Source organism: Clytia hemisphaerica, unplaced genomic scaffold, assembly GCF_902728285.1.
Source record: "Clytia hemisphaerica strain Z4C2 unplaced genomic scaffold, Clytia hemisphaerica genome assembly, whole genome shotgun sequence".
NCBI lineage: Eukaryota > Metazoa > Cnidaria > Hydrozoa > Leptothecata > Clytiidae > Clytia > Clytia hemisphaerica.
The window spans coordinates 48,475-61,987 of NW_027103261.1; the positions used below are offsets into that span (position 1 = coordinate 48,475).

Consider the following 13,513-nt stretch of genomic DNA (forward strand, 5'->3'; position numbering starts at 1 on the left):
GTTAAACAGTCTTGGGTCAATTGTTAAACAGTCTTGGGTCAATTCTTAATCTGGTGGGGGGCAGATCGTTAAACAGGTGGGCAGATTCTTTATCTGGAGGGGAGTACATTCTTTATCAGGTTTGGGGTAGATGCTTTATCAGAAAGGCAGATTCTTTAACAGTCTTGGGTCGATTGTTAAACAGTCTTGGGAGAATTCTTTAACAGTTTTAAGTGGCTTTTTTGGATAAATCTGGTCAGTAAAATCATCGTTGGGCGAATTCTTTATCTGGCTCGAAAACTGATAAAGAATTCAACCAGCGCCCACGGAAACCTTACCTGATCCAGTTCTTCTTTAACAGAGTACTTTCGTTTTCTCGGGATCCCTCTATCCCTCGAAATCCCCTCCTAGATCCCTCAAATCGGAAGCACTATAACTACTACTGGCTTTATGATATAGGCATATAATTTGCACTGGAGAAACTTATTATTAGTACAACAAGGATAAAACAAAAAGTTTATATTAATAACCAAAACTTTCAAAAAAAATTACATTTATGAAAATTTTGAATCCGATAACAGATCGCTGTGTTGATTAATTGATTGGTCATCAATTGGCCTGTAAATAACCGACTGGCCATCGAGTGACTCTTAAATGATCGATTTGTTATCGGTTACTGTAGAACATATTAACAATCGATAGCCAATTGATGATATTTATCAATCGATGATCAATCAATTAACAATTGATAGGTAATAGATTAGATTACCGATTGGTGACCAATCTATAATCAGAATTTCAAAGAAGGCTTGATTACCTAATTGATTAACTGAAACAATCGATTGACCATTGATTGGAAAAGTTATCGATTGTATCGAGTGAGAGAGTCTGGTTTAATTCAATCTTAAAAACTAGAGGAATTACCGTCAACGTCTCTAACTTAGGACAGTCTGATAAAACACGGGACAGCAATTAGGCCATCAATTTACCGAACCTCTAAAGTCATCTAAATAACATAGTCGCGAAACTCATAAAGCTTATCGAAGTACTTGAATTTTGGCTCTGATCAAAATTAGCTTATTACCAGATACAAACAAAAGAAATTGGCCTAAGAAATAATAAAAAAAAAATTATGTCCTAGGAAAATCATAGCGCTAGACATGAGAAAGAAATTCAAGTAAAAAACTAGAGAAATAAACTCTATACATTAGCAATCAATCCATTCCATTTTATTCGATCCAAGGCATAATAAAACCAATTACTTTTCTCAATTTCACACTTTTTCAAACATTTGAAAATACCCCGACCATAAGTGAACTCAGGGGCTCCTTTTGGCCTTTTGGAACAGACCCAAGACGACAACATTTTACGAGGTAAACGATCATATTTCATACGTGTAACGTGGCCAAGCCATCGGAGCTGCCGTTTGTAAACATAACTATCAATCGATAAAAGATTTAACTTATTCAATAACTCATCATTAGTTAAACGAAGCTCGAAAACATGTTTCATTGTAACACCACACATCGATCGAACACATCGTCGGTGGAATACGCGTAGAAGGTTAAACAATTTTTCAGTTAGACACCACGATTCAGATCCGTATAAGAGGATTGGTAAGATAAGCCCTTCGTAAACAGAACTTTTGACGGATAGAGATATGTGTGAGTTGGACAGGACACTCTTACGTAAAGCTCCGAATGCGTTACTAGCCTTACGTATTCTATTATTTACATCCGCTTCATCAGTACAGTTCCTCGAGAGTATTGTGCCAAGGTAGCAAAACTGATCGACGATCGGTAAGAAACAGTTGTCATCTAGGCGGATGGGCTCAAGATTTGTGTTATCAAAAGATTCAGGGGTTGTGTAGAGCGTCCTTGGTGCTCCAACAAAAAGAATTTCAGTTTTCGAAGGCTTGTTTGGGTTTCGTACATCGCCGATGTGCACTTCCATTCCGAACCTCTGAAAATGCTTTATGAGCAACGGACAGAAGGTTTCAACATCATCTCTGGATTCGAATAATACTGCTGTATCGTCAGCATATTCAGAATCGTCGAACGGGAAATCATCCCCTTTGGTGGTAGGTTTTCTCCCTGTCAGAACAAAGTCATTTTTGGTACGGAAAACGCATAACGGACGGTCAACGCTTCTTCTCCAGGTGATCATTACGGCGGCAATGAAAAAGGTGAACAGAACGGGACCGAGAATATCACCTTGTTTGACACCTATTACACAGGTCAGGTTATGGGTTATGTCGTCAACTGTAAATTTGACATTAATGTTATTGTGAAGAGATTTTAGGATAGAAACGAGTTTGAACGGAACTCCAAAACGATCAAGGATACGCCATAGTAAGTCTCTAGACACTCTGTCAAAAGCTTTCACCAGGTCTAAAAACAAAACCCATGTTTCCTTGCTATGTTCTCTCCTTTTTTTGAGTGCGAGCTTGACGGCAAAGACTGCGTCGCAACAGCCTCTACCAGAACGAAATCCACACTGGGCCTCATGGTCGAGGCTTTCCATTATTGGTTGAAGACGCGAGTGAATAATTTTAGCAGAAATCTTGTATACAGTCTCAAGCAACATTATACCTCTGTAATTACCAGGATTGGAAAGATCTCCTTTCTTCGGTAATATTTTCAGCAGACCAGTCTCCCATTGTTTAGGAGGTAATTCATTTTCCCAAAAGTCAACAAGAATGTTTTTCAGGATGGAGAAGGTAGCGTTGTCGTAGGTAAGGGCTTTTATCATTTGAGGAGAGAGTCCTGATTCGCCTGGAGAATTATTTTTCAAGTGATTTGTGGCTTTGCGAATCTCCTCGTCAGAGGGGCTATGACAGACGTCGGTAAGCGTGGCTTTCTGCTCAAGCAAATCGATAACAGTTTCATCAAATACTGGGGTACGACCATAGAGTTGTTCAAAATGGGTCCTGAAAACTTCAGCGTTTTCAGCGGAAGTTGAGCATTTAGATCCGTCAACTTTTTTCATCATTTTTTCCTGTGGCGGTTTGGGTTTAACAAGTCCCTTTTGAAGTGTTTTTACTTTGTCCCAACAAATTTTGGTTCCTCGATTGGAGGCATCTTTATCATGAATGCCTTGGCAAATATTCTTAATCCATTCATTTTTGGCACGGTTAATGGCGGATTTCAGAGCCTTACGACAGCTCTTCAAGCGTTTCGTAGTGGATCTTGTAGGTCGGTTTATTTGGGAAGAAATTGCAGCGTTTCTAGCGTCTATCAATCTTGTCAACTCGTGGGGGTTCGACAGGAACCATCCGGGTTGGTTGCGGGCTTTCTTTGGTAACTCTGTGTTGGCTGCTTTGGAGATCGCACACTCCAAACGATTGTAGCTATTCCCGTCGGTTTCGTTTTGAAAAGAAGCAAAAGTACTTGCGCAGAAACTGTTTCGAATTTGGGGGTTGTTAAGAGCGTCAGTATCAAGACGGAGCATCTTTAGTCGAGGAGTACAAATTTTCTTTTTGTAAGGAGAGAAGAGTCGAATCTTGCCTTTGACAGCACAATGATCACTGTCTATGAGGGGCTTAGTCGAGAAAGCATCGGTAAATCTTTTAAAGTCACTTTTCTGACAAATAATATGGTCTATTTGGTGTGGTAGTTTCGACCTGGGATGTGACCAAGTTGCATACTTTTTCTTTCTGAAGTATGTAGTCAATGCAATCAGTCCGTTTATTTCAAGAAACAAATTGAAACGTATACCTGAACGATTCCGATGAGGAAGACCAAATTTACCGATAGAGATGGTGTTGGAGTCCTTGTTATTTAGTACAGTGCCCATACTGGAGTTTGTGTCGCATCCGAGTATTAAAACATCATTTTTGCGTTTTCGTTTGATACAGAGTTCGAGGCGCTCTAGAAAATCATCCCATACATGTTGTTTGGCGTTTCCGACAGGTGCGTATGCAGTTACTAGGTAAACTCCAACGTCATTATTAGATTCGTCCTTTAAAAGTAAACGAATAGCCATTACTCTCGCACCAAACTCATTACACATTTCGTAACCAGCTGCTTTCCAAGCATTAGTAGCAAGTGGGCTCAACATAAACCCGACACCTTGTTCTCCGCGGCGGGAACGTTTCGAATCAAGGCCAGTGCCAAGAAAATAATAACCATTTAGCTCAAGTTTGGAGAAACCAGTTCTCCAAGTCTCTTGAATACATGTAGCAAAAATATTTCTTTCTCTCATAGAAGTAATCAGTTCATTAATTTTATCGTTCTGTTTTAAGCTTCTGGCATTTTGAGTTGCAAATGTTAGAGTTCGTTTCTTCGCTTTTATTCCAGACATAACAAGTGGGTCGTTCGCGACACAACCACACTTGGGAGTATTATAGCGTCTTCCCGATTGAACAAGGCAGAGGTCTAGACTCTGGCTGGTGAACCATCATTTGGGTTGAACAACTCACATCTGGCTCCATTAAGTAGTGATCACATCTTGTTATTTCTTATCTTTTTGTTCTTTCTTTTTTTGCTGAAAGAACAAAAAGGTGGCCGTGCCCAAGGGCATACATAGACCACCTTATTCACTAATTCTTAATGGAGTGTATTTTTTTATCTGTATTAGATTAAAAAGGCTCAATATTGTGGTCGCTTGCAAAACGATGTCAGATGAAACATCCTCTAAATATGATGTTTTAAGTGAGGCTGTTGTAGGAATGACCATTTCTGGTGAAAAATATTTCCCATACATCTTTGGAATTTTACAGCCCTTTTCTATTTTGATGGAATTCCTTGGTAATCAAGAAACATTGGAAGCTTCCCCTACTTTATACCGTAAAGTGAAACAATTGACAAATTTTTCCCAACTGAAGCCCATATTCATTGATGTTTTGAATACTGTCATGGTACTTCACTCTTTCAAGATACTTCATAATGATTTAAAAGCTGATAATTTTGTATTTATAAACACCTGTGTGAAGCTGATCGATTTTGGAAAAGCTACACACTTTTCCAATCCAAAAACATACAATATTCAACCAGGAAGTGACACTGCAAAAAAATACAATACGTATCATCGTCACATTGCATATGAACTGAGAAACATACCAGGATCAAAACAAAGCGTTCAAACCGATATATTTTCTCTTGGACACATGCTTAAACATCTGCTCTTGTGCCTTGTGACCAAGTTTTAGAACTAGGAAGAAGTATGAAAGTAAATGAGGCAGATTTTCGAATCCCCATTAAAAAAGCATTGACTGTGTTGATGAAAATGAAATGATATTGCACATTTTTATTACTTTGGTATTTTACCTTCAATAGTATGATGAAATTTTTCCTAAGCTATTTCTCTAAGGCTTAGCTGTTACAAAAACAGTGTGATCAATTTCTAATTTCATGGATTTGAGTCTCTAATTACACGGTTTAGGAAAAGTTTACAATTTTATATATTTTTGGATATCAAAAGATCTTTGTCATTTTGTTGTTTTTCATGTGTGTTTTTGTTATGGCAGTCTATTTAATTTAAATTGTTTTAATGACTTATTTTTTAGTGACATTTGAAAAATGTCATTAACATTTAAAAGAAGAGAAACAACAGTAACAAACAGTAACAACAAAAAAGTATCATAGTTCGGATGACACCTTCCAAAAAAGTGAAGAAGGGGGGATCAGAAATTTTCATTAAAAAGGGGGGATAGCAAGGACGGAGGGGGGGTTGTTTAAGAAGGGAGGCTTACATATATTGTAGATTATTTTCCAACACTGTTACTTCATTTTCACTAAAAAGTGGTATTATATTTCCCAAACTTCATTTTTCTTCACTGTTTCCCTTCACTTTTTACCATAAACAAATAGAGAGAGAAAACAAGGGAAGTGATTTTTACAAGGGGGTTTGCAGGGAGAAGAGGATTATCGGATCGCACTATTCACTATATATTTTCGAAAATTTAGCCCAAATCCCTTGGGGATAGGCATTTTTGGGGGGATGCCAAGAAGGGGACCCCTTTCCGCACTATGAGTATATTACTTTTTCGTATTCTAACCTTAAAAATTATAATACCCTAAATTATTATAGGTATCATTGATTATCTATTAACAAAAAAATAATGCAATGATTTTTTTAACTAGAATTCAGATGAATTTCTTTAATTTGTACTGCAGTCCTATTGATAATTACATTTTATCTTTGAATAACATTATAACTGTTTCTTTAATTTTTAGGAAAATCACGAACATGGGAGACACAATATCCCAATCTATCAGGAATGTTGGTGAACTAGTTAAAAGCCAAGGGGAAAAGATTGAAGCCCTCGAAACAAAACTTCAATCCATCGAAAACAAATTGAGCCAGCACCTGGAAATAATTAAAAAGTCAACAAAAGTGACTGTTCCAAAATTTTTGCAGGTAAGACTTTGCAGGACTTTGATTCATTACCCTAAATTAATATTATTAAAGACTTGCCAATGGTTTAAATTTAGTTTTGTCACTAATTTTTTCATTTATCATCGTCACTTGAAGGAGCAAAAAAAAACCCACATTTGTAGTTTTGGTCCTCTTTTTTAATAAGCAACTCCATTTTTAGGGTCAGGCCTGGAGTTGCTTGTAAGGTTGCTTATGAACCAAAAGCTTAAAATGGGCTAAAAACATTTTTCATTCTTAAATTGACAATAAAGGCATTTCTCAGATTTGCAAGGCTTTCTGTTATTTTTTATTGCAGAAGAAAAAAGTTGCTAATTTGGATTTAAGGTTTTTTTGAGATTTTACTGAATTTAAAAGAAGGGGGGCTTGTGAAAATTTCAAATAAAAGGGTGGCTTGGACAAAAAGAGGGGGGCTTGGAAGATTTGGCAATTTGCAAAAGAGTGTTTTCCATTCATTTTTAAATTTCTCAACAATTATTATATTTCCATTCATTTGAATGAAGCAAAAACTCTTATTTCTACAACTCTTGATGGAGTATGTTGCTTTTTCAACCTTTGCAAGACAGGACCACTACTTATTTCACAAAAGATCGAAAAAAGAGGGGGGTTGAACTTAAACCTGGGAAAAAGAGAGGGGTTGAGGAATTTTCATTTTTAAGAGGGGGTTGAGCTAAAAAAAGGGGTGTCATTTTTAAGGGGGGCTTGATACCCCTCTGCCCACTTTGATTTTAAGACCTAATCCCTTTAAAGTAGGGCTATCTTGGGATTGGTGACACAGGGGTGAGTTGAAATAACTTTTGGAAAGTTTTATGCTAGAAATTTTGAAATTTTCATAGCTCATAGACATTATTTTCTTGTTTAGAAAAGGATCGTGCGGACTTATGGTTTGTGCCCAGAGGAAGAAAAATGGGATTTACTTGAACAGTAAGTTGTATAATTCTTTGATTTGTTTGCATTTTAGGTCCAATTTATAACAGTTTGGTAAACTTTGTAACAATTCAAGTCTTACAATTTAAAGTATCTATTCGAGTGAAACGAACAGTCATTTTGGTAGTTATTTTGACGTTGTATCATCTTTTGATTAACAAAGTATTTTTTCTTTTGTTTCTGTTAGATGGAATTCAGAGGTTAATGGGAACATAACGGACCAAATCCTTGCGGACATTCATGCCCAGTTGAAGGGAAAACAACCTGAAGATGTGATTTTAGGTAACACATGGGACTACTTTTAATCTGTATCTTTACCTCATCTCTTACTGAAATAAGCAGAGTCAATGAAAACTTTGCCAAGCTTAGCTAAGGGTGACTACAACCGTCGATCATAATATATATTGGTTTAATATTGTAATTAGAAAAACGAAGTGATAACAATTTAGGTGGTAAATTTAGGCTCTTAGTTATAAATTTGAATGAATATACTGATTGGACTTTTCTTACAGCGGGTTTGAAGACACATTTTACATCAATTAAACGCCTTCTTGACAGTGATCACATGGCACTTTTCATCAAACTTAAGCTTATGAAACGATTAAAAAAGAAATCTGAACCACGCCAAAAAATGATCAACCTCGACCTCTCTGTGCTTTCAAATGTGACTAAACAGAATGATTTTTGTGGAAATGTAGCACAAAAACTGAACTTTTCTACATCTCCTGGATACGAAATGTTCTCAAGCACAATTAAAAAGGTATGCGAAGAAACGCTCCCAAAGAAAAACAAAAGTCAACCCGGCTGGTTCGAAGCTAATTCTTCAAAGCTCCTTTCGTTAATTCACTCCCGAAATCAAGCTATGAAGGACGTTTTAAAACGATCGACGCGATCTTCTACTAATCGTCTCCGTCTAGCTAGAAAAAATCTAAAAGCCATGATAATTAAATCAAAGAACGATTGGATACTTAACCATTGTGTCACTGTGAACCGTTATCAAGGTACAAAGAAAGCTTGGGAATCCCTCAAGATCCTCAAATGTGGGCTTTCAAAACCTAAACCTTCAGTATCAAGACATATGAAAAAGCCAGACGGTACCTTATGTGCAACACCACAAGAAAATGCATCAGTCTTTTACGAACACTTTAATCATCTCTACAATAGGGAGGCAAATTTCGACCAATCTGTCCTTGACACAATTCCCCACCATGATATTGTCCATGGATGTGACCATGAACCTACCGATGATGAAATAAAGAAATCCGTTCAAAAGCTAAACAACACTTCACCTGGTGACTCCGGTATCCAGCCACAGATCTGGAAAAGCCTAATCGACAACCCATCAACCCAACAAATGCTCACCAATCTCATTCGTTCAATCTGGCAAACTGAGAAAGTGCCAGATGACTGGAACACTGGAAGACTTACAATTCTCCCAAAGAAAGGCGACCTCGGGTTGCCAAAGAACTATCGTGGTATAATGCTACTCGAAACCGCCTACAAGATAATCGCCATCATCCTACACTCACGTCTTCTTCTAATAGAAGAAAGTCTTGATCACGAGCAGCAATGTGGTTTTAGACCTGAGCGTGGCTGTATCGACGCAATTTTTACAGTCAAAATGGCCCTCCGAAAGCGACGAGAGCCCGGGGGGGTACTAGGGCAAAATGGGTTACGGGGATGCTCCGCTGGTCAGGGTACCTTTTTTAACCTCCACGAGTCCCAGGTAGGGTCGCAAAAACACCAAAATAGAAAAATCAGTCCCTCGTAGGGTGCCTATTTTTGGAAAATTTGGGAAAAAAGTAGAAAATTTTGCAATTTCAGTCCCATTCAGGGTCACTTTTTTCGCAAATTTCGAGTCCCACGTAGGGTCCATTTTTCGAACCTCAGCGGAGCACCCCCGTCGGTCGACAAGGGTAGTACCCCCCCCCGGGGACGAGAGCATTCAAAAGAGTCATGGGTATTTTTCCTCGATCTAGTTAAAGCATTCTTATATCACTTCATGAAAAATTCGAGGTGAAATTTACCGTAGATGATGTTACATATACGATGACCTGTACCATCGGGGTAAAGCAAGGGGACATTCTCGGTCCCATTTTGTTCACTTTCTTCCTTGCGGCAGTAATGATAACATGGAGAGCTACAACCCACCTGCCACTTTGTATTTTTCGATCAAACCAAGATGCTAAGATGACTGGTCGCAGCTATCGTGCATACGGGGAGGAGTATGAAGTCAATGATTCAGAGTACGCTGACGATACAGCTCTTATATTTGATACAAGAGAAGACGTCACTCAAGGGATACCGCTCTGCATGACTCACTTTCAAAGGTTTGGGATGGAAGTCCATTCAGGACCTCCCGACTCAAAGTCTGTCGTTCTTTTCTGTTCCAAACCGCCTGTTTGTATGAAGACCCGTCTACCTTTGATCAAGTCGACCTATCAAACATAGAATTCGGTAACCGATTCATTCCCATCGTACAGGAATTCACATATCTTGGAAGTGTTATCAGTTGTGACTCTTCAGATAACCTTGATGTTGATCGCAGAATACAAAAGGCCAGCAATGCGTTCGGCATGATCAGAAATTCTTTGTTCTCATCTTCAAAAATAAACGTTCGAGTAAAAGCAAATGTTTATCAAACGTTCATATTGCCCATCTTGTTATATGGCGTTGAATGTTGGTGTTTGACCGAGAAACTTTTGAATAAGCTCAGATCGTTTCATCGACGATGTATTCGAAATATATGTCGCGTGTCCCTCCGTGATCATAAACGCACTTCAGAGTTGTTAGAAAGGCTCTCGTTGGAGTCTATCGATACCTATATTTGTCGCCAACAACTTAGATGGGCTGGTCATGTTATACGAATGCCCTGGAATCGTCTTCCAAGGAAAATGTTATCGTGTTGGGTTCGTGCGAAACGTCCTCGTGGTGCGCCGAGGTACACCTACGGCCGATCTTTGAATAAATGTATGAAAAAATCTGGAATAGATCCTAATGTTTGGCATGATTTAGCTATGAATAAATTGGAATGGAGAAAGTTGATTTATTCTGTGAAAATTGCCCCTTGATTGTTTACATTGATGATATTATTTTTGACTAGTATTTTCGACTAAGATTTTACTATATTATTTATTTTTGATATAGTATTTTCATTAGTATTTGAATTTAATTTATGCGCTGTGATCCTCATAGATATGAGGTCTATGCCTTTTTTTTGGGTAGGTTTAGTCTCTCTCTCTCTCTCTCTAAACGCGAACACGATGCAGAGCTGAATGATCCAGGGAAATACAGAGAAGACAAGCTTAAGAAGAAATATCGCGCCAGAAAACAACGGGTAAGCTTTGCAACCTTAAATGCTTAAGCTAGCCTCACAAAAAATTACTTCGTGGGTAATCAAAATTCTAAACTAAGGTCACACTTGTTTTAGTGTGTACAAGATATTGTCTCTTCTCAAACAATCATTGGTTGATATAACTCAGAGGACGGAAAAGAAAAGCTTTCAGTTCCTTTTCACTTCCATTTTAGCTTTATAATGCACGTACAAAATATATCAAGGATGGTTGGGAGGAGGAATTGTGGGCTGGTGTAAACCCAAATGACATGACGGATGAAGAGGATGGCGCAAACAATTCGTTTAAAAGGAAAACCCCGAAAGATCGTCCCCTTGAGTTGACAGAACTCATACGGAAATTTGATCGCCGTCACGAAGAATCAATGGCGAAAAGGGATAAACCTGCCCTGAAAGCTCAGCGAATTTCATCAGAGTCTCCCGTGAAATTCGGGTAGTTACTATTTATTATATACTTTTTAAGTTTTTAAATCGCTTTTAAATTTAAATACGCCTAATTTTCTTTCTTCGGGACTCAAAAAAGTGTCAAAGTAAAACTTTCTTAGAAATACCATGACAATCTCTGAAATTTGTTCAATTAAAAAAAAAGGTTTTTCACAACGTTTGCGACTCACTCATAGTACACGCTTTTTTTAGAAGAACCAGTAAATTTTGGCTCAGTCTGGGCTGTTCTTAATTTTCCGAATTTTTTAGGCTTAAATGTTCTTATGATGTTCTTAATTACGCTTAGTTTCTTTATTTAAGAACTTAAAATGGCTTAAAATCTGTTAAAATCCCTTAAAATCAGTACTTTTTTAGTAATTTCTGAAATCTGAGGCTCAGCTTGTTCTTACTTTGTTCTTAGGTTTTGGCCAAATTTCAGCCTCGTGTTCTTATAAAATTGTTCTTATAAAAAAAGCGTGTACACTATGTTTATTGAAATTTTATTTCCATATAGCGCATAATGGCTTTCCACAGGATATTTTTTATGTCATTTTACTATATATTCATTTTCTTACGTCATATGTAACGTGATTTCAATTTGAGAAATTTTTTTAGCACCAGTGTAAATAATAGTTACCTTTACGTTTAAAAGAACCTTTCACCATAACGATAAATTAATCTGACTTACATTTTTTCTCAATACTCCACTAGTTTTAAATTACTCCCACCTTCCTTGGGTACATTTTCGCACGGAAGGCTTTTTCGGACAAATTTCTTAATTGAAAAAAATGAATTTCCGAAGAGAGAAACTGGATACACAAAAACTAGAAGTTTCCACATAAATTCTCATCTATAAATTAAAGTATCCACCTGAGAAGCGAGCTGGAAATTGTGAATTTCCAATAAAACCACCAGGATTTCCGTAGAATCATCACGGTGTACTATCTCGGAAATTTGGAGTCTGCAGCTAATATTTACACTGGAAATTATCGGAAACTAGGTGTAACTTTCCGGTTAGTATTTCAAGCAGGAAACTAATGTGGAAATTTCGAATTTCCGTATCTACTTCAAGAACGGTACTGAAACTACAAATTTCCATTAAGTTTTAGTCATTTATACCATACGGAAATTTACATATTTATCCCAGTGAATAACTGACAGCGATGCACTACATGCCATCAAAACTATCGGTGAATGTTACATCAGAGATTTGGGAAAAGAGGATAAGAAATGCCGCTGCCGCTCGCTGTTTTCCTATTCTTTCTTTTTGAATTCGGCACCCTTTGAAGAAGCAAGGCTGTAGAATAGTTGCGCAAGAAGGAAGGCAGAAACAAAATGGCGTTACGTACAGGTTAACCAATGTTCAAGAAAAAAGTCCTTGAATAAAGCTTTCCAGTGAGTTCTTTGTGAAAAAGAGACTGGGGTATGAATCTTTGATCTTCTGGGGGTTTCCCCTGAGAAAATCGAGGAAAATCATTCTATATTCTGGGAGTAAAGATGGCGGACATAAGGCATGCTTGAAATTTTGAAAAATTGGGACCAATTTCTTTCTGGCTTGTATTGCTCTGAATGAATTTTTTGTGTTGCAGACATAATTTTTATGGGTAGTAGGAAGGTTGATTGTGACCACCTATGCCTTAGTTTTCCATGGCACTCTCTAGAACTTCTTGGCATTTTGATTTAAGATGGGCAATATCGGTTGATAATGTTTTTTTTTTGTTTCAACTTTTAGATGAAAAAAATAGTGTAATCTTAGAAAAACTTCCTCTATGGTAATGGAATTGAGATTCTCAGTAAGTATACTTGATTTCCTCTGTGGTACTTTTAGCTTTATCTTGGGAAAGCATTGACTTTATAGTTGGAAATTTCAAGTTTCGACAACAAAAACATTGCAAAGTTCAAATAACTTCAACATGTGATATTTATAAAGTCTGACTATTGATGGGCCATGATTTTGATCGGTCAGTGGATTGACTCACAAGGCTTTGACAATTTTTCAGTTAAAACATAATTTCATCGGTGGACTTTACCAGTTTACAGTCTGTGTTAGGGTAATTCATACAGATTGCTTACAAAAAAGCCCTAGTTTTACAGTAGATTTTCATTTTATATATTTTCAGGCTAGTTATCGTCATTTTCTCTATGAAATAAAGTTTATAACAACACTTCCCAGAAAAACCAGCCCACGGAAAGTTAAGTATTGGCCATCCAAGCACTGATGCAATGAAGCAAAGATTGACTCAGAATGACTCAACATTTTTGCATTTTGACCTTCACGTTAAGGCATACGGGAAAAGTATGCTAAAAGAGGAAATCAAACCTGCAGAAACTATATCACGCGCATTATTTAGCTTGACCAAAACAGAATAGAATGGAGTAATAAATATATGCAGTGGATGTTGATATTTTGTAAATGTTTTCTGGACAACCGTGGATATGAACAGTTAAACCTGGTTG

At 37.3% G+C, this 13,513-nt stretch overlaps 1 protein-coding gene and 1 long non-coding RNA gene across 2 annotated transcripts; both read left to right on the forward strand.

The window, feature by feature from the left end:
• Positions 1 to 4,557: 4,557 nt before the first annotated feature.
• On the forward strand, positions 4,558 to 5,631 carry LOC136799209 (probable myosin light chain kinase DDB_G0279831; the record flags this gene model as incomplete). Its single annotated transcript, XM_067055897.1, is given in 1 exon segment — positions 4,558 to 5,631. A coding segment is annotated over 1 exon segment (571 nt), but the record flags the coding sequence as incomplete, so codon positions are not given.
• A 6,770-nt stretch (positions 5,632 to 12,401) lies between these two features.
• LOC136799219 (uncharacterized) lies at positions 12,402 to 13,205 on the forward strand. Its single transcript, XR_010845499.1, has 3 exons — positions 12,402 to 12,451; positions 12,789 to 12,849; positions 13,177 to 13,205. It is a non-coding gene; the product is annotated as an uncharacterized lncRNA (long non-coding RNA).
• Positions 13,206 to 13,513: the final 308 nt, after the last annotated feature.